The following is a 20344-nucleotide window of genomic DNA, read 5'->3' as shown; positions in this document are numbered from 1 at the left end:
GCAGCTCCACCAGGGACAGCAACAGTCGGAACCCAATGCCCCAGTCCTGAAAGTACTTGAGCACAGGCATGTTTCCACACTGTGACTAGTCCCACAGATTTCAATGTGATGACTCTATGGCCCCAATCCTGCAAACACTTACCTTTACTAAGCAAATGTGTAAGTGCTTGCAGCACTGGGGTCACAGTGCATAAAAATTAGGCACAATCATAATTCTTTGCAGATTTGGGGCCTCAGTGTAGAAAGCTTTTGAACTGGATACAATTTTAATAGACCAAATTTTGGTGTTTCGAGAGAAGTATTTTTATTTGATATAAATGCTCAGATGATCAACCTTACTACATTTCTGAATTTATGGGTAGAGCCCTACCAAATTCACAGCCATGAAAAATGCATCATGGACTGTGAAATCTGATCTCCCTTGTGAAATCTGGCTAGAGTAGGGGAGGGGCAGGACTGGGGCCTCTTACTGTGTGCTGATCTCCAGATGCTAGTCCTAGCCGGGCTGGGGAGGAAGGGGACTTCCTCTTCCCTTGCAGAGGCCACCCCTGGGGCTCGGTCCGACCCATCTCCAGGAACCTCCCCCGAATGCAGGGAGCCCAGCTCTGAAGGCAGCACTGCTGCCAGCAGCAGTATAGAAGTAAGGGTGGCAATACTGCAACTCCCCCACACAATAGCCTTGCAACCCTCCATGATCCCTTTTTGGGTTGGGACCTCCATGGTTACACCACCATGAAATTTCAGATTTAAATATTTGAAACTTTGAAATTTAAGATTTTTAAAAGCCTATGACCATGAAATTGACCAAAATGGAATGTGAATTTGGTAGGGCCCTATTTATGGGATAATATGCACACACACCACCTATTATTAAGACTGCTCTACACTTTCAATTATAAGATGTTGTTTTCAGTTGCTTATAACTTTTAACTGTTTGGGTTGAAATTTTTCATGCCAGGCATCTGCCTCAGGCTGATTTGTCTTGGGAGGAGGAGGGTGGGAATTTCAGCCAAAATGGTTCAGCTGTTTGACCTGTTATGGAAAGCAGGAATGCAGTGTCTCCTGTGTTCTCAATACCCTCTACTCACACCACCGCTTGGCCCATGCAGTGTGGAGCAGATAGCTACCTGATTCCAATGCAGAGGGGACAGGAGCCACACCTGAAGTGTGGGGGATAGGGGTTTGATTGGGACAAGGAGCCTGGGGGAAGGAGAGTTGGACTAGAGGCTTCTGGGAAGCTGGGACTGGAGAATGAGAGTGGGTCCAGCAGGACAAGGAGATGCGGGGTGGGAGCCCAGAGGGCTGAGATCAGGACTTGCTGGGCAAGGAGACTATGACTAGGATGAGAAGCCTCGGGAGTGGAGACTGAGACTACTGTAGGTGAGGAGAATGGGACTGGGAGGGGTAACCAGGGAGAGATAGAAGTAGACAAGGAGAGAATGGAGAGAATAGTGGTAGAAGGGGGTCAAGTTAGGGAGTAGTGGGCAGAAGAGGCTGCACCTAGGAGATCACAGTCTTCTACAGTGCCTGAGATGGAACCCAAGATTCACAAATCTCCCCATGCCTTGGCTGTCAGCAAATATCTATTAAACCCTCTCCCAAAGCATTCCATCTCCCTCCAGTGCTAGTCCACATAGAGGATGACAGCTTACTACTGCTCTCAGTCACTCTATTAGATTACCTGGTAAAAGTCTGTGCAGTAGACCGAATGATGAACCATGTGAATATCAGCATGATGCCCCATGATGGAATTTATTTTTTCAGTTTGTTGTTTTAAAAACCCAGGACATTAGACACTCTTTCTCAAAGAACATTATTAAGGTTAGAAAGTCAAGCACTGCAAAGATAGCAAAGGCCAGAATTACAGGTGCCTGTGGCCTGGTCCACACTACAGCGTTAAATCAATTTAAACAGCGTTAAATTGATTTAACGCTTTACCCATCCACACTACAAGGCACTTTAAATCGATTTTAAGGGCTCTTAAAATCGATTTCTGTACTCCTCCCCAACGACAGGAGTAACCCTAAAATTGATATTACTATATCGATTTAGGGTTAGTGTGGACGGAAATCGAAGTTATTGGTCTCATTCTTTTACTGAGCTACCCAGAGTGCACCGCTCCGGAAATCGATGGTAGCCTAGGACCATGGACGCACACCAACGAATTAATGTGCCCTAGTGTGGACGCATAAAATCGATTTTATAAAACCGGTTTTAATAATTTTGATTTTATGCTGTAGTGTAGACGTGGCCTGTGAAGCATTAATTTAGCTAGCTTGCTTGAGTGCCTTGTGATAATGTTTAATTAAATAATCTTGTAACTGTTTTTTCCTAGGACCCTTGCACAGACAGCCTTAATTCTGGCATTTCCTAGTGTGCTTGACTTTACAACCTTAATAATATTCGTGTAACATGGTTTTTGTTGTGCGCACTAGATTTAAAATGACATGACCCAGCTGTCCCTCCCGCACCAGCAGAGCAGAGACTCGAACCCAAACATTCCCCGCCAGCACCCTACTCCCACACAAGTGCGTGCTCTAGAGCCGGCAGCTACCTTCTGCGTCCCCGCCTCTTCTCCCTTTAACCAATCAGCAGCGGCGGGGCGGGGCTGTGCTCGTGACGCGCCCGCGCCCCCGCTCCCGGGGAGGTGAGATAGTAGGGCCCGGGCAGTGGCGCGCGCTCGCGAGGGGAGCTAGGGCAGCTGAGTGAGAGCCCAGCCACAGCCCAGCACAGAGGCACGAGACGGGGCAGCTCCGCCGGCTTCGGGGGGGTTGCAAATAAAGCGCCGATGAATCCCGTGCATTGGGGTTTTCTGGAAACACTAAATTGGTAGTTGGCTCCTCTCCCGCCGTGGCAGCCAGCCGGCCGAGAGCATTAGTAAATGCACTGGGGCTTTTAAAATTGAAATATTAATTTGTTGCTCTAAATGCGTTAGGCTTTTTTTTTGGCAAGCCATTGATCTGTTTTGTTAAACGCGCTTTACTTTCTTTTTTTTAAAGTGCAGGCAGTAGCGTGGGTGTATTAAATGCTTTTCTTTGCCATCAGATTTGTTGCCTTAAATGAATAGTTATTTTGCTTTTTTTGGTAGGCAGCAAATCTGGTGCATTACATTCATTTTTAAACCGCTGATGTTGTTTTAGATTGAAATAGCAGGTTTGATCCTACTTGTGGGCATGACCCATTATGCACAAGGATGGATTTTGTTGTTGCCCTTGTGTGGGAGGATAGTAGCAGCTTGGTTTTAAATCTCAGGATATTTTTGGGAGGTTGTTGGGGGCTGTATGTAGAAAATAGACACCAATAATATTGGGATTTTTTTTCGAAATAGATAAGGATTTCACTTATTTTCCCTGCTGCCTTTAGGTTCGCCTTTTTTTTTTTTTTTTTTAAGAGCTGCTCAGGTTTTGTAGAGGTGGGAGCTTGGGGCGATTATTATTTTTAGGGTTGTGAAATTGCAGCAGTGTCTGTGTCCTCCTGTGTGATCGGCTGGGAAAATGGAGGCTGTGATAGAGAAGGAATGTAGTGCGCTTGGAGGGCTCTTCCAGACCATCATAAGCGACATGAAGGTAAGTGATTGAGAGGGAAGTGTGGGACCAGGTGCTGGGAAGCCATCTAGTAACCTTTGCTGGGTAAACTTTACAAGCACCACATGATTGCACCATAAATTCCAGCTGCATTGAAGGGTCATTGCATTAACTCCCTACCCCACCCAAAGCCCCCTTACACTAGTTTGTGGATGAGACTGAGACCCTGTGTTTAATCTTCTGGATGTGTGTTGGCATCAGTTATAAATGCTCTTTGCAGTATGTTAGTTAATTGTTGATGGTTTTGACTCCTGAGTTGCTTGCAGGACACCACCTCCTTCTCCTGCAGTGCCCATCCACGAACATTTAAGTTTGGATCTCTTTACCTTAGGGCCAACATTTCCTATACCATTTTTAAAAACTGTTTTAGGTTGTGCAATTCCTGACAATAAATGCAACAAGGCCAGAAGTGATTCAGTGTAGGACACCTATTATAGTGTGTTGGAAAGCCCTGGGATGGGGCTGAAAAGGGCAATATAGGCATCCGTATACCACCATGATGAGTGCCATATGAAAATATAGACCTACAGATACGAAAAAGTATATTTGTTTTTTCTGGGATGAAACTATATCTTAATCTGTGGTTAATTTTGTTTGTATATGGTATGTTCATATGGATGGTAACTGCCCTTTCCTAAGTCTGTTTAAATGCAAAGTGCATCAGTTCTCATAGCTTTGCCCCCATGAAAACTGAAATCACAGTCTACAAAGATCGTTCCTGTGAGGGAGCCATCAATTAAGGGGTGTTGCCTGCATCCTTGACTGCAAAGGGCCTCTCTGCAGGATATATATATATGTATATAAGGATGTGAAGGCTCTTCTAGCCTAGTCTTGTTTTAAAAAAATAAACTACAGTATCTCCTTAATAATGGTCCTACACCACTACAGCTTAAAATAACGTTACTACAGTGTTTGCAGCTCTTCTTGCGGAATACTGTAATGTTCTCTTCAACAAGGGCAAGATGCCTTTCTCGGATGGGGTATAGATGCGGGGCTAGGTTTGAGGGAATCCAGCTATAGTCTAAATACAGCCAGTAGTGAAGTGTTACATTACAGTATTCTACAGCAATGATTCCAGTGTGTTTTTAATTTATACAGGAGTCTTCCCAGAAGGGCTGGGAAGTGAGGGTGCCAGGTGGAGGTAGTTCTCAAAGGTGAGGGATTCACTGGTGGGTGTGGATGTGCTTTGGATGGGAGCTCAGTTTTACTAGCTAAAATATAATTTACAGTGAGGCACATATAAATGAATGTTTTTTGTGTGTGTATGGAGTGGGTGGGGGGAGGAAAGGGGACGGGGAGGTGTTTGGTCCAGGAATTATTTCTTAGCTTGGATTCACATGCCCTTTCATCTAAACAGATCTATGGAGATAATTAAAAGCATGGTTTGTAAAGAGTAGGCAGGTTTGGGGGAGAGGTGTATGTATCAGAAGAATGTTGCAATTATTGCTGTCATGTTCTTCAAGTGTGATTTTCCAAATTTTGCCTTTTTTTTTATATTAAGTGTACGTTTAATTAAAAAGACAAAACAAAAACCAACCTCCACCACTGTAATAATTTTCATTAAATATACTTCAAAAAGAACATTTAGCAGATGTTTTGTTCTGCCAGATTAAATATGTTATTTTTTATTTAAATAGAGAAGAGCAGAACTTCTCTTCTGTAAAAATGATGCATCTTGTTTTGCTGCTGCTGTTGTGTGTGTGTTTATTCACTGTTACATGTACGGAAACCCTGGTCACTGGAAAGATTTTAACACAGCTGCTTTACAGAAATGGAAACAGGTGTGGATTTAAAAAAAATCTTTAATAGTAGTGGAACCTGTTTTCTAGACTGAACTCTAAAAGGAGTGTATTAGATTTAAAGAAAACGAACACTGCACCAATCTTACCCCGGTTGATCACTGTTTAGATGAACAAGCACAATGTTCCTTATTAATTAGTCTAAACAAAGCAATTAAATTACATCCATGCAATTAATGAAACGTTAGCTGTTTTTACTAATTATGTGCAAGGATAACGACAGTTTACAAAAATAATTACTTTTTTCAGAGATTAATGGGTACTTTCAGCTAGCTGTACGAAATGGTCCTTAGAAAGCTAAGTTCCATTTTACTGCAGAGGTACAAGTGGAACTGTGGGGGTGGACTCCTTGCAAAGCTGTTGGGATCTGAGCAGGAGTCTGCCAACCTATCCTGTTGCAGGATCTGTACGTAATTCCCATAATTGGAAGGCTATAGCCAGATCCCTGTGTACTCTGCAATGGTGTGGAATTTGCAACTGAATCCAGCCCTTTCATTTTATTAATTTTTATTCTTAGCCATTGTGATTGTGATGAAACCCCCCCAAATATGAACAGTGTGAACAGAGGCTCTGGGAAGGGGTTGGCTGTGCAGCGCTTACCTGGGGTTCCAAGGTGGTGCTGGCCAGGGACCTCCATGCACTTCTGCCCCCAGGCACCGCCCCTGCAGCATCCCATTGGCCAGAGGGGTGCTCGGGGCAGGGCGCAGAGGCACAGCCCCATCCCACCCTTGGGCCGCAGGGGGAGGGCCATAGCAACTGGAGTGAGCAGGCAGACGCCACTCAGCTCTGCTGCACCACCGGGGCCCCTGAGGGGGGAGCGCCCGGAGGCGGCAGGTGGGGCTCGGAGAGACCTGCCCCAAAACTGCTGAAGCCCCATTGGCCACTGCTGAAGTCTCGTGGGCCGTGAGTTTGAGACCCCGATTTAAACTGTGTTCAGCACCAGTTCAGCTGTCCTGTTGTTGATGCCTACCTTTCCTTAGAGTGGACAAGGCTTCTGAGCCTGTAAACAGTAGCTCCAAAGTGAGATCTCCCCCCAATAGACTCAATGGTGTGTTAACACTGAAACCTAATGATGACTGTGTTAGCATGCTTAACCAGTCTAGTGCTGGTCTTCTTAGCAGAAACATTGAACTAGTTTGCTTCTAGTCCACAATCGTAAACTGCTTCTCTCAATTTCCGAAGTGCCAAAAGTCCCAAATCTTCTACATTGCAGGTTGGTTTCAGTGCAAAGTTTGGCAGCTATGTGTAAATTAAAAAATTTGTGGCATTGTGTAATTAAGAACGTAAGAACTGTCATACTGTGTCTGACAAAGGGTCCATCTAGCCCAGTGTCCTATCTTCCGACAGTGGCCAAGGCCAGGTGCCCCAGAGGGAATGAACAGAACAGGTAATCATCAAGTGATCCATCTTGTCACCCATTCCCAGCTTCTGGCAAACAGAAGCTAGGGACACCGTCCCTGTCCATCCTGGCTAATAGCCATGGATGGACCTAGACTCCATGAACTTATCGAGTTCTTTTTTGAATCCTGTTATAGCCTTGGCCTTCACAACATCCTCCGGCAAAGAGTTCCACAGGTTGACTGTGCGTTGTGTGGAAAAAATACTTCCTTTTGTTTGTTTTAAATCTGCTGCCTGTTAATTTCATTTGGTGACCCCCAGTTCTTGTGTTATGAGAAGAAGTAAATAACACTTCCTTGTTTACTTTCTCAATTAAATTGAATATCAAATTAAATAACACAAGGAATATTGTATTGTTCATTTTAATATATAATTCAGTAACCCCTCCCCCTTCCATTTTTTATTTTATCTTATTCTGCTGTGGAATTTACGGTTTGCTGTGTAAGCAAAATCCAGGCACTCTGCTGCAAAGTTTAGGTCAGATTTATCATGGACTACACAGGCTCTTCGCTATGACAGACTCATGTTTGACGTGTTCACGTTTGGTGCCATGCTTGGTATTTTTGCTCCAGAATCAGGATTTGGCAACTTCAGAATTCAAGAGAATCATAGAAATTTAGCTGTACGTTTTGTCCATTCTTAATGAACTATTGTTCCCTACAATCTATTCTTGAGGTGATAATGAACAGATGTTATATGTAAGATTTTTTTCGAAGTGGTCCAAATTAAAAAATAAATACTTGCTTTGTTCCCTCTGAGGAGTAGATTTATATGATGTGCTAACATTGTTCAGGTTTCCCTGTGAATGTAATGTGCTTTCTGTAGCTCCCTGTGGGAAGATAGCATTTGATCTGAATGGATTGTAACTCCTTTCTGGAAACAAAATACCGAGAAGCTCTGTACAGTAGTATGCTGTTAATTTCTCGTAGCATACAGCAAATGTATGGAGATCATTTTGGGATGAGCTTTTGAAGAGCATGTTTCAAACAATCCTGTCTTTTGATGCAGAGCATGCTCCCCCTTTTCAGTGTTGCTCTTCCTTTCCTTCTCATTCCTAATTCTGTGCTTTTCTTAATTTGTTCCCTCCAGCTCCCCTTTACTCTCACGATTCCGCACAACCATTACTCTCTCCTCCCCCACCCCGGTAAGGAACTAAGATACTATGTGCCACTCATCACTCTTGCTTTTATATTGCATCCTTTTCCCCCAACACACCCTTCATCTGTTCTGTCAGTTTAGGCTGTAAGCTTGTTGGAGCTGTTGCTCTGTGCAGCACCTGGTTGAATCGGGCCCTGATCCTGATTGTGGTCTCCAGGCATTCCTAGCATACAAATAAATGATAACAGAGAGGCCTACGTTGATTATATCCATGAGTTTGCTTGGGCTTAAAGATACAAAAAGGGGATATAAATTTTCTCCTTGGAGAGTAAAAACACATTTCTAAGGCAGGATCAGTGCCCACCTCCCTAATAAGGGGTGGAAATCCAGAGGCCTAATGATAAGAGAATATAAATTTTTATAGTCTTTTAATTGAAGTCTCCATGAAGTAATTGAGAGCAAAGCATTGATGTGACTTTTATTTTAATGCAAAGTTGGAGAGGTACCACTAACTTCATTCTGCCCTGTTGTGGCTAGTAATGCACTTTTGGATGGGAATGTGGCATCATTGCTGTCAAATGTTCAAGGCTGTTGCTGATAGAGATATAGAAAGGATAGAAAACTGAGTGGGCCCAAAAGGAGAATAGATAAGAGAATGTATCTGAGTGGCTGAGAGATGAGAAATATTAAGTTCCGAGAATTTTTCCGATTCTCAATGTATTTTCAATATGGGCAGGTTGAAGAGTAGTTAAACTGTGTACATGGCAAAACTTGGCACAAGATGTACAAGGGAAATGGCTATAGTTCTTGAAGCAATTTGGTAGTTAGGTTTTTACACTGATTCAGAGGTTAGGGAAAGCCGGTGGCATTTGTGTGCGTTTTTGATATGAACACAAGGAAATGCACGTTTGAAAAACAGATGAAAATATTTGTAACGTGACTCGAGCAATGCTAAGCCATTGTTGGGATAAGCAAAGTACTGAGCCAGTTGCCACGCAAATATGGCGTTAAACGGTCCTCATCCTGTGATCAGATCTGTACAAACACGAGGCTGCCCGCATGTATCTGCCTCCAGGACCCTGACTTTATTTTGTATAGCATCTCTCAAGCTGTCTCTAAATACTTTGAAGTAAGCTGGTAGTAACAAAATTGAAGTAAAATATAGATATTACAGCTGAATTAAGAGTCTGGCTGCCATCCAGTTTCTAATATGGCTAGCCTTATTTTCTTTTGATGTTTAACTAAAATAAATGCAAAGCACAGGTGTAGACTTTGGGGGAAGAGAGGGGGAGATGAGAGAGGGACTTCTTCCATTACCCCAGTGCATGCTACATTATAATGTACATGTTTCTCTCACGATTCCTGAAGACAAGCTCTGTTTCAAGCATAGAGACTCTGGTATTTATACTCTACAGTGTGTTTCTTTTTTTCTCCATGCAGCTTCTTTTTTTAGAATAGGTGTTTTGCTGTCAACACTTCTGTGGATAGCAAATACAGCTGATTGTTTGCAATTTGTGCAAGCAGCTAGTTTGCTTTCTCTGAAATTCCTTGCTCTTTATAAACAGCTGCAAAATCTTTCTGCAAGTGTCTTAAGGACTTCAGAAGGAAAAATTCTCATGAATTTATCACGAAGCTTGAGGGATGGTCTAGGAGAAGAAATACTGAATTCTTATCAATGTATTGGGCCTACCTGTGTGTTCCATACAATTGTGGCAGAGCTATGAAAATGCATAACTACTACTCTTTTTAGCAGCAGATCCTCAGCTGGTGTAAAGCATCTTCAGTGGAGTGATGACAATTTACAGCAGCTGAGGATCTGCCCCTCAAGTATTTAGAGGACAGTTTTGTTTCCTGCTACAGTATGGAGGGGAAAAAATACTTAAAAATCCTTTCAGATCAGGCAGAATGCCTTAGGCTACATAGTAAGGTTTCCAGTGTTGTAGCCTAGAAGAGATTGTGCAGCTTTCCCTAAAAAATACAACTGACGGAACAAATGTTTGAGAATAATGAGACTGTGTAATTACACACTTAGAACTGGTTAATACAGAGTTCACCGCTTCCTCGGTTCTGAACCTGGAAAAGATGCATTAAAACCAGCAGTATACAGTAGCCAGTGCTGTGCTGTGTGTGGATGTCTCTCTTGGTCACATATTTGTTGCTGTAAGTGATGGAGCACTTTTGTGTATCTGTATAGAATATTTTCCAGAAGCACCACTATCATTGTCTTGATCTTTTCAGCTTTTCAGTTACAAATCCCCAGTTTTAATCAGGAGGGAAGTAGCGATCTGTCCATGGAAATCTCCATATAGGATATTCGATGAGGGTGGGGAGTGGGGAAGAATCCCATGACGCAAAGTGGAATAATAAAATGACAGCTGTACTTAAAAGGTGCATCAGTCTACTTTGAACCCACAAAACCAGGGGGGCTCTGAATTAATAAGGAGGAGTCCCCCCAAAGGGCCTCTCAGCAGGGAGGATTTGTTTTCTTTGTGTTTAGGTTAGTCAGTTTAGCATTATATACCGTCGTGTCAAATGTTAAGCACATAAAAATTCCCTGTTGAGTCAGTGGGGCTGCTCGTGTGCTGAAGTGCTTTGCTGGATTGAAGCAATGTCTGAAGGAATGCTTGGCATTAGGGTTGAGCCCATAGTGCATTTCATCTTCAAAGTGCTCCACAAACACTAGTACCCAGCTTCACAGGAACCTTAGGAATATTTATCCCCTCTTTAACAAAAGGGCAAGGTCAGGCTTGGAGCTTTGGTGACGTTTCCCCCAGACTGTAAATGGAACAGGCCTTAGAAGAAGGATTTGAGTTCAGGAGTTTCTGGCTTTCACTACTGTGCTCTCTGAACTTTTGTCAGTGTCTCAGACTTCACTGACGTTTCCCCTTGTTTGAAGGTGGAGAAGAGAATCTCTGCAGTTGCTCCTCCAAGGCTGATCGTGATGCACCCCCACCCCCGATATACATGAGGCCAAAAACACTGGGCACAACTGCGTTAGTTTTTAAAGGAAGGGGCTGATTGGAACACTTTAATGTGTAGGATTATAGTGCATGAAGGATCCATAGCTGGCTATCCTGTGAGTGGCTGTTTTATCTCTGTCTGTCGCCCCCTCGTTAGCCAACTACAAGCTATTGAAGAGGTGAAAGCAGAGTAGTGCTGTGCTATTTGTGTTAATCTTAGGATGCAGGCTGAGATACCAGCTAGTGCATAACAATCGAGGCCAGTGGTTCTCAAACTACAGCAACCCGAGGACCCTCATTTTGGTTTAATTTTTTTGTGGACCCCTAAGCCCCCTGCTCACCCCATGCCCTGCCCCCACTACACCCCTTTTCCGCAAGGCCCCACTCCTGACTAGGCTGACCAGATAGCAAGTGTGAAAAATCAGGACAGGGGATGGAGGGTAATAGGAGCCTATATAAGAAAAAAAAAATATCGGAACCGTCCGTATAAAATCAGGACATCTGGTCATCCTACCCCTGACCCATCTCTTCCTGCCCTACTCCACCCCTTCCCCTCTTCTTCCCTGCCTCTTTCTACTCCCTCCCTGGTGTGCCCTCCCTTCCCCCGCCCAGTGCCTCCTGCGTGCTGGGGAACAGGTGTTCCCCCAGCATTCAAGAGGTACTGGGACGGAGGGAGAGGAGTTGATCAGCGGGGCTGGCGGACCCCAGTTTGAGAAATGCTGATCTAGGCTATGTCTGCACTAGGACTTTTGTCAGTAAAACTCTTGTCGGTCAGGGGTGTGAAACAACCACATCCCTGACCGACATAAGTTTCACCAACAGACGCTCCAGTGTGGACAGTGCTGTGACGGGGGGAGATGCTCTCCTGCTGACATAGCTACTGCTGCTTGTTGAGGATGGTTTAAATATGCCGATGGAAGAGAACTCTCCCATCGGCATAGAGCAGCTGCACGGGAGACCTTACAGCTGTGCAGTGGCACAGGCCTAACCGTGCTGATGTAAGGTCTATGGTGTAGACATAGCCCAGTGTCTATTGTAAGTAAAGTTAAGCGAGTTAACTTGTTGTTGATGTATTCAGTGCTAGTAATGATTATTCTATCTGAGAAAATCAATTTATCCTACCAAAGAGAAACGGGTTGGTGGTGGCGTGATATCACTGTCAGTCTTGGTCCTCTTTCTCTCTAAACTAGCAATGCCACCATGTTTGTGTGTAGGACCTTGAATGTTGTTGTGAAATAGCTTTTGTTGACATGCATCTGACGAAGTGGGTATTCACCCACGAAAGCTCATGCTCCAATACGTCTGTTAGTTTGTAAGGTGCCACAGAACTCTTTGCTGCTTTTACAGATCCAGACTAACATGGCTACCCCTCTGATACTTGACTTTTGCATAGTAGGTCTGTAGAGTGAGTTAGCCCGTCAATTTTGAGTTGGTAATAATCGTAGCCTCAGCCTTTTCCAATTCTTTGCTGAAACTTGGCATAGGTGCTTAGCTTGGGGCTAGGAAATGACTTTATTTTTCTCCTCTGAGCTAGTAATAAACTTGTAATAAACCAATGCATACCAGTGAATTTTGAAGCTACCCAAAGGGTAAAACCCCTAAGAGAACTCTCTTTCTCCCTGTGTGCTGCCTTGACAGCTGTGATCACCTGAGGCATTTCTCAACATCTGGGGAAAAGATCTTTGGCTCTGGTAATCGTTTCATCTGCTGGCCTGAGGGAGCTTGTGTTAGACTTAACCCTGGGCATTGAAACCACGGGCATCTCTTCTATGTGGGTTTTGCCGAAGAAATCGCGTGGACTTGGTGGTGCATACTTTGCATGGTGTGACTCTTGTAAAGGAGACACTGGTTAGCACATAAGATGCATAAAACATTGTACAGTGCACAGAGACCAAGTGGTGAGGGGCACTGTTATACTTTTTTTTTGCTAAAAGGGCTATGTGAAATTTTAGTCGATCAAATCCCAGTGCTGTTAATGGAGTTACCCGGCCATGGGTAGGCCCTGGCATTGCTTTGAGAATTTACCCCGTATGCCTTAACCAGAGTGAATGCCTCTTGAAATTTTAATAATCTTAGTTTTGATCCAACTGAAATATTGTGGGTTTAAGTGTCTGCTGTGCATACACAGGAGCTGATTCATAATGTTAGAGTGGATAAAAGGCTTCTATTGATGTCTCTCTGTGGAGAAATCCTCCCTTCAGAATTTCTCACGAATTTGTCATTCTAATCTGAATTGAAGAACATGTAACTAAACATTTCCCCTTGCATACTTCTTTAGAATCATCTTCTTGTGTATATAACTCTTTTTGCAGAATGTGCCATCGGATACTAGGTCAGGTTCTCCCATAGCTGCAGCAGGGTAGCTTTTTCCCCTCCTACAGACAACTTTCTCTATGTAGAGAGAGAGTCCAGTTAGACTTCTCATCTTAATGCAGGTCTGCTTATATTTGAGAGGGACTTTCAGAGTGGAAGAAAATGAAAGGTATCCAGTGGGTGTGTATCCTCTCACATTGTATTAATACATTTTTCTCAACATGTTTGCTAATTTTCCAGTCCGTTTGTATTTAAACTTACTGTCTCAAAGCTAAGTTTGCTAGGTCTTAACCTGTAGTGAATGATGTAGTTGTGACATCACACTTGTTGGCAGCTGGTGAGTGGCCTGATTTGGTCTCAAGCCAGGATGTTATGCGCAAAGAAAGGAGAGGATGCTTTTAGAGCCTAAATATCTTGGGCCATTCCACCCTTGACATCTGACAGACTGATGTGATTATGAAAATACAGTGTGTGTACTTCACTACTGGATCCATTTAGTCATGGGCTATTGGGATGTGGACTTTATACCAATAAGAACAAAGCGAAGAAAATGGCTCTCTAATAACAAAATTACACCTAATTCATATTCCTCACCTCCTTCCTTTGAATTTTTTATAGTTGCTATGCTCATTAAATTGCCATATTCCAAGAGGTGGCTGTACATCAGTGCTCCGGAATTAGTTATTGTTTGATGTTCAGAAGGTGCTTTGGGCATATCTAAATCAGTGGTGGGCAACCAATACTTTTTCCTGTGGTGTGGTGGTTTCTTCTAGATTTTTCCATAGACTTCCACCCTGACTGGATCAGTGTCTTGAGTTGTTCAAGCTGTTACAAAACTCCTAGACTAGTAGAGGTGGTTCCATAACATTTATAACAAATTTAACCTATACAAGCTTTCCATGGAAGTTTTTAGATTGCGTACATTGCAGCATTGTGCTATTGCATAAGACCCTGAAAGTAAAACTGGCAAGTCATCTAGGCCGGGTTTTCTCGAAGAGGGGTCGCCGCTTGTATAGGGAAAGCCCCTGGCGGGCTGGGCCGGTGTATTTACCTGCCCTGTCCGCAGGTCCGGCCAATTGCGGCTCCCACTGGCTGCGGTTTGCTGCTCCAGACCAATGGGAGCTGCTGAAAGCAGCATGGGCCAAGGGACTTACTGGCCGCCGCTTCCAGCAGCTCCCAGTGACCCGGAGCAGCGATCCGCAGCCAGTGGGAGCTGCGATTGGCCAGATCTGCAGACGGGGCAGGTAAGCACACCAGCCTAGCCCGCCAGGGGCTTTCCCTACACAAGTGGTGACCCTTGTTTGAGAAACCCTGGTCTAGGCTGAGAGAAATAGAAAAGAAAACGGTATCATAAGTAGTGGAAAAATAGGTTAGACTTATATTTTCTTTTTAATCGTCTGCTGCTTTGGTTTTCAACCTATGGTCCATGGATGCCTGGGAGTCTGCAGACTGGCTAAGATGCCCAAAGGGGTTTGCACCTCCATTTGAAATTTTTTAGTGATCCGCAAATGAAAGAAGGTTGAAAACCACTGAACTACAGTCTTTTGATGTTGAAACGCAACACAGGCTAAATCACGGTTTTAACTTGATTTCCTATGATTTGTCACTGCTTTTAGTTGTTCACAGTACAGCCTCTTAAAGTTGATGCTTTTCCATTTCATGAAGTTGGATTTGAGATGCCTTTGTTTTGAAAGGAGATGAAATTAATGTCATTCTCTTCTTTAACTGTTAACTACAACATATCATTCCTGGCCCTGCAGGGGTTCTGGGTGAGTAAAGAGTTTCTTTGGCTGCAAAACCATTGCGTCCTAAATCCTTGCTCTATGTATAGCATTATCTTTTTCTTCAGTTGTAGAACTCTTCATGAGATTATGGGCTTGCCCTTACCACTTATGAGAGGTTCTGTGCACACTTGCTTCTCTTTTGAACAAAGTTGCATTCCGGATACCCACAGTTCTCTAAATGAAACTAAGTGGGGAAGTTATTTTTCACTTGCCTTTCAAAAATAAAATAAAACAAAACAGTGCAGAGTAGCTTAATAGGGGAGTTCTGTCCTCTTTGATCCCATGGGTGCATGTATATTAATGATGGGTGAATTGGGATGACTTCACTCTCAAAGGAACTGAGCACCTGTAGTCATGAAGATACATGTGCTCACCACCTTTGTAAATCAGACCATGCATATAGTTTGTAAAGAATCCGTCAGAGTGAAATGGTGTTCATATAAACATGAAGAGGCCTTGCATCTGCTTTATTCTAATTATCTATCAACAAATTAAGGATAGATGTATTTTCATCTAATACAAAAATATTCTAAGATACTGGTTATGAACGATATAGAGAAGGTAGATAAAAACTTCTATTTGTCGTTTCTCATAATATAAGAACAAAAAGATTCTCAATGAATTTGAAAGGTGGCAAATTTAAAAGCTGCTAAAAAGAAATATCTTTTTCAGTGCAGTGCACAATTAGATTGTACATGAGATACCATTGAAGGGAAGAGATGTCCAGGATTTCAAAAAAAGAATGAGATTCTTATATTGTTATCAAGAAAATCCATAATGGTGACTATTAAACGAGTTTTGGAAGGGATATAAATTGTCATGCTTCACGGCATAAGACAGCCTTTAAGTTTGGAGGTTAGGAGGAAACTTTTTCATGGTGGCAGTTATCTCATTAATTACTTTTAGCTGGTTTTCTCATCCCTTCCTCTGAAACATCTGTTATTGGCCACTGTTAGAGACAAGATACTGGTCTAGATGGACTTCTGGTCTGGTCTGGTCTGGCGTTGGAAATTCTAACAGTACGCAGATTTTGAAAACTTGTCTTAAATTACATTGATATTTCTCATGTTTATGCTATACAATCAACAAGATATGTTTTGGCGGGCATATCAACCAATGGAGTAACTTTTCTTTTAAGAAAAGTTTGAAATGGAGTATTTTAATCTTATGGAATTGAAATGCTATTTTAAATGCTTGGTTTTAAATTAGTTCATTTTGACATTGCAAAACAAACTGGAAATGCTCAAGATCTTGTATGATGAGCGTATGGTGCATTTGGGGTTGCAGAAGCTTCACAGGTTGATTCACTTAACTGGAATATTAATATTGAGGGATAGGAAAGAGAAGTGTGTGGGAAATGAATATGTCAAAATCACTTGCACCAAAGCAAGATACAGATTGATAATGAAGGCAGCAGTAATGAAGGCCTATTTGTTAAGAGGCAAATAAAGTAACATCCTAGAATACATATGCTATTATTCTAGATCTGCGTGAAGAGTGAAGTAGAATGAACTATTTCTGGACCCTGCCTGAGTTTACGTTTCAGCTCACTGTAAGATGGTAGTTAACCTGACATTTTGTAGGGAAACACATTGAGCTGAAGATACTTCATTAAGTAGGTTCTTTAATTATTTTTAATGTCAACTTTCTGACCTGAAGAGTCGAGGAACCAGCCAGCTTAGAGGGAATGCTACCAATGGGAAAGAAAATTATTACTGTTAAGATAGTAGAGAAGCTTGGAAAAGGTGATCCTAAACTTCAAATTGGACTGTCTGTTGTGTGTCAAAGATGATCTGTTTTTTTTGCAAGCGCTTTTATGGTCTTCTGAGTGGCTGCATAGTCTAACTTTCGAGTTACGTAAACCATCCATGGATTGAGCAGAGAAACTAGCAGTACTGTTTGCTAGTGTTTTGTAACTTCTGCTCTCATGGCTCTTGCCAAATGCCCTTTTCCCTTGTTGACCCCTTTTAAAAAAAAACAACACAAACTGTTTGCAGCAGATGTTCTGGTTTAGCGAACTGATTTTTCAGCCACTATATCTCCCCCTACATGTTGACATTTGTCAGTGGTAAAGGTCCATTTTAAGGCCATTGTTGTATTGCTTTCCCTCGGTATTTCTTGCTCTGTTGTCCATTGAAGTTTCTTCGGCAGACGTGGTGTCCTCTATGTCCAGTCTAGTGAAGTAGCTCTTTGTGTGTAACCTTTGTATGTTTGTACAGCACCTAGCACATTAGGCTTTCTGTTTGGGGACATGGTGTTGTGCTCATATTACTAATCATTCTAGTGGTTGTGGTAACCAATGAGAGGGAAGTTTTGTTGTGAGTGGATAAGATTTTAGAGTTGTATATTTTATTTTATCAGGGCCGGGTCTAGGTTTTTTGCCGCCCCAAGCAAAAAAAACAACCACACCTCCAACAGCACAACTCCCGTAGCAAAAAAAACAACAAAAAAACCTGCTGGGGAATTGTGCTGCCCCAAGCATGTGCTTGGTTTGCTGGTGCCTAGAGCCAGTCCTGTATTTTATATTTTCAGGACATGTGTTCAGGAGTAGAGTTAATATTGTTTTGTTGTCGCAGGACAGATGTGCAGTCTGTGGATCTGTTACTACTGTGTGAAAGTTGGTGACAGAATTGCAAACTTAAATTTAGTTGTACAATTATGCTAAAAAAATCCAAGAAGGAAATCACCAGTTAACTTTGAGAAGTGTTAATGCAGTGGTGTTCAAACGTTTTATATTGGTGATCCCTTTCACACAGCAAGTCTCTGAGTATGACCCCACTATAAATTAAAAGCGGGGGTGGAGTTTGGGTGGATAATTTAATGTGGGGCTGACAATCCAGAGCCCCCAGAGCTGACAGCTCGTGACCCCCATGTAATCACCTTGCAACCCCCTGAGGGGTAACGATCCCCATTTTGAGAACCTCTGTGCTAACACCCATGATTTTTGTATTAATGTCTCTAAACAGTGAGCTGTTAATGTGATAAATGTGGGTTGCAGGGAGGGAAGCTGAGGCTTGAGGTGAGGAAGTGGAGATTTCTGGCTTTTGATGAGTAACACTACTGCTCTGCCCGCTGCAATCACCCTGCTTCCTTCGCATTTTCTTCTCTTTTTACTCCTCACACCCCAGTGGGACTGTCAAACCATTTTCTCATTTTTTCCCCTAAAATAGGTGGTACATCCAGGTCGTCCTGTGACATTCAGATAGTTCTGTCAAAGGTTGTGTATGTGATGGACAAGCAAAAATCAAACTTTTTTGCTGTCTCTTTTGCAGTAATTGTCATTGGTGACTGTCACAGGGGGAACTGAACCCAGCCCTGGCCCAGACCTGCAGGGGCCAGAGAGGGGCACCTGTTCTGCAGCCGCAGCCCCAGAGCCATGGCAGGGAGAGGCGCCTCTCCCCCCAGCCCAGGTGCTGGTGCGGGGAAAGAGAGCTGGGGGGAGTCTTCTCTCTCCCCCCTGTAGCCCCGGAGACCCTCCTGCACCCCAAAACGGCTCAGTCCCACCCCAGAGCCCACACCCCAAGCTGGAGTTCCTCACACCTCTGCACTCCAACCCTCTGCCCCAGCTCTGATCCCCCTCCCAGACTCCGAACACCGCCAGCCCATCCCCACACATGCACAGGATCCAAAATACTCTCCTCTGCCCAGAAAAAGCCATGACCCTACCACTAAGTTTGTGACTGGGGCATGGTTAATATGTGACAGGATTTGTCCAGATGCTAATAGGCCTGGGTACTGCACATCTGAGGCTTGAAAGAGCATCCTGGGCTCCAACAGCTCAGCCTAATACCTTTAGGGCAGTGTTTCCCAAACTTGGGAGGGCGTTTGTACAGGGAAAGCCCCTGGCGGGCCAGACTGGTTTGTTTACCTGCCCTGTCCGCAGGGCTGGCCGATCACGGGTCCCACTAGCCGCGGTTCGCTGCTCAAGACCAATGGGAGCTGCGGGAAGCGGCATGGGCCAAGGGACGTACTGGCCACTGCTTCCAGCAGCTCCCATTGGCCTGGAGCAGTGAACCGCGGCTGTTGGGAGCCGCGATTGGCTGGACCTGCGGACGAGGCAGGTAAAGAAGCCGGCCACACCGGCCAGGGGCTTTCCCTACACAAGCGGCGTCCCAAGTTTGGGAAACATTGCTTTAGGGGAACCAGCTACTGTATGTGCCCTTGAGGGGACACAGTTTGCCGTTTTAATTGTGAACTGGCTAAATACTGACAGGATAGGATTCACTGTTTCCTTTGTCAGCCTGCAGGGTAGTCAGTCAGGGAGGAGAGGTAAAAGCAGAAAGAGAGTGCCCTGCCCACCTTTGCAGTACATGAGTCACCTGATCTGAGGAGAGGACTCACCCATGCTACGATTAATCACCCATCAACTAACAAATTAAGCAATGAGATATGACAAGGGTATACTATTATGGCCTAATAATGACATGCCTTGGTGGTTGGTAGGCAAGCAGCCAAATACAGAGCGTTGCTTAACACCAAAGTGTGTCACTGTAGATACTTTGGAGTGTCCTACTGTGGCAAAATATACATTCCAAAGAAAAACACAGTAGTTGACATTTAAAGAACTAACTTCTTCAATAGGCATAAGGTTAGTTCTGGGAAAATAGATCCCCAATGATAAATAATTAACATTAAGAAACCTCCCAACAACCCAGTCTGCAAATTACTGACTTGTCCTGTAAACAGTGAAGTTGCTCAATAGATGGCCCCAGGACCTGTGTCCTAAAGCTGATCTTCTGCCCAACATTCCCTTCACACTGTGAACAGGGTTTGAAAGATAAAGGAAGCCTGCCCCTTTTACAGATACTTGAGCTCAAATGACTGACATTTAAAGAAAAAAATTGATTTCCTTTATCAGCTATTTTGAAATAAGAAATTTCAGACTGAACAGAGGTAGCTGTGTGAAACATTGCACTTAAAAACACTTCGTTGTTGTTCTTCCAAAGGAGTTTTAAATCACACTAGGATTTTTAGTCAAAGCAATTGTATAGTTTGCTTTTCATATTATTTAAAATAATGTTGCATTTAATATTTCTTAGGATGAAATCTTACAAATTTAATGGACATTCTGTCTGTAAAGTACTTCTGTGGCCCCCTGTTGTTGTATAGTATCTGAGCACTTTTCAATCTTTTATCCTCACAACACCCCTTTGAGGTAGGGAAGTACTATTATCCTCATTTTACAGATGGGGAACACAAAGGTCTTTACAGATGGGGAACACAAAGGTGACTTGTCAAAGGTCACACACAAAGTCTATGGCAGAGAAGGGGCTTGAGCCCAGGTTTCCCAAGTCCTAGGCTAGTGTTTTAACTAGTGGACCATCTCTTCCTCCCCCTTTGCTTTCCATAAACCTCACCCAGGTGGTCCTGCATAAATTGTTTCCCCAGCTGGAGGAGGCAGGCTAAAT

General features: G+C 43.5%; 1 protein-coding gene across 12 annotated transcripts in view; it reads left to right on the top strand.

Moving 5' to 3' along the window:
- The first annotated feature begins 2670 nt into the window (after positions 1–2670).
- The window catches only part of MTSS1 (MTSS I-BAR domain containing 1), a 176995-nt gene continuing 159321 nt past the window's right edge, over positions 2671–20344 (top strand). For all 12 annotated transcript variants that reach the window (XM_050940835.1, XM_050940828.1, XM_050940837.1 and 9 more), the window contains exon 1: positions 2671–3566. Coding sequence is in view for 11 of the 12 variants with exons in the window: in XM_050940828.1 (XP_050796785.1) it covers positions 3495–3566 (72 nt within the window). In the remaining variant the exon portion in view is untranslated. The remainder of the gene's footprint in view (positions 3567–20344) is intronic.

The sequence above is a fragment of the Gopherus flavomarginatus genome, chromosome 2, assembly GCF_025201925.1.
Source record: "Gopherus flavomarginatus isolate rGopFla2 chromosome 2, rGopFla2.mat.asm, whole genome shotgun sequence".
NCBI classification, from domain to species: domain Eukaryota; kingdom Metazoa; phylum Chordata; order Testudines; family Testudinidae; genus Gopherus; species Gopherus flavomarginatus.
This window is presented reverse-complemented; position numbering and strand designations above follow the sequence as displayed.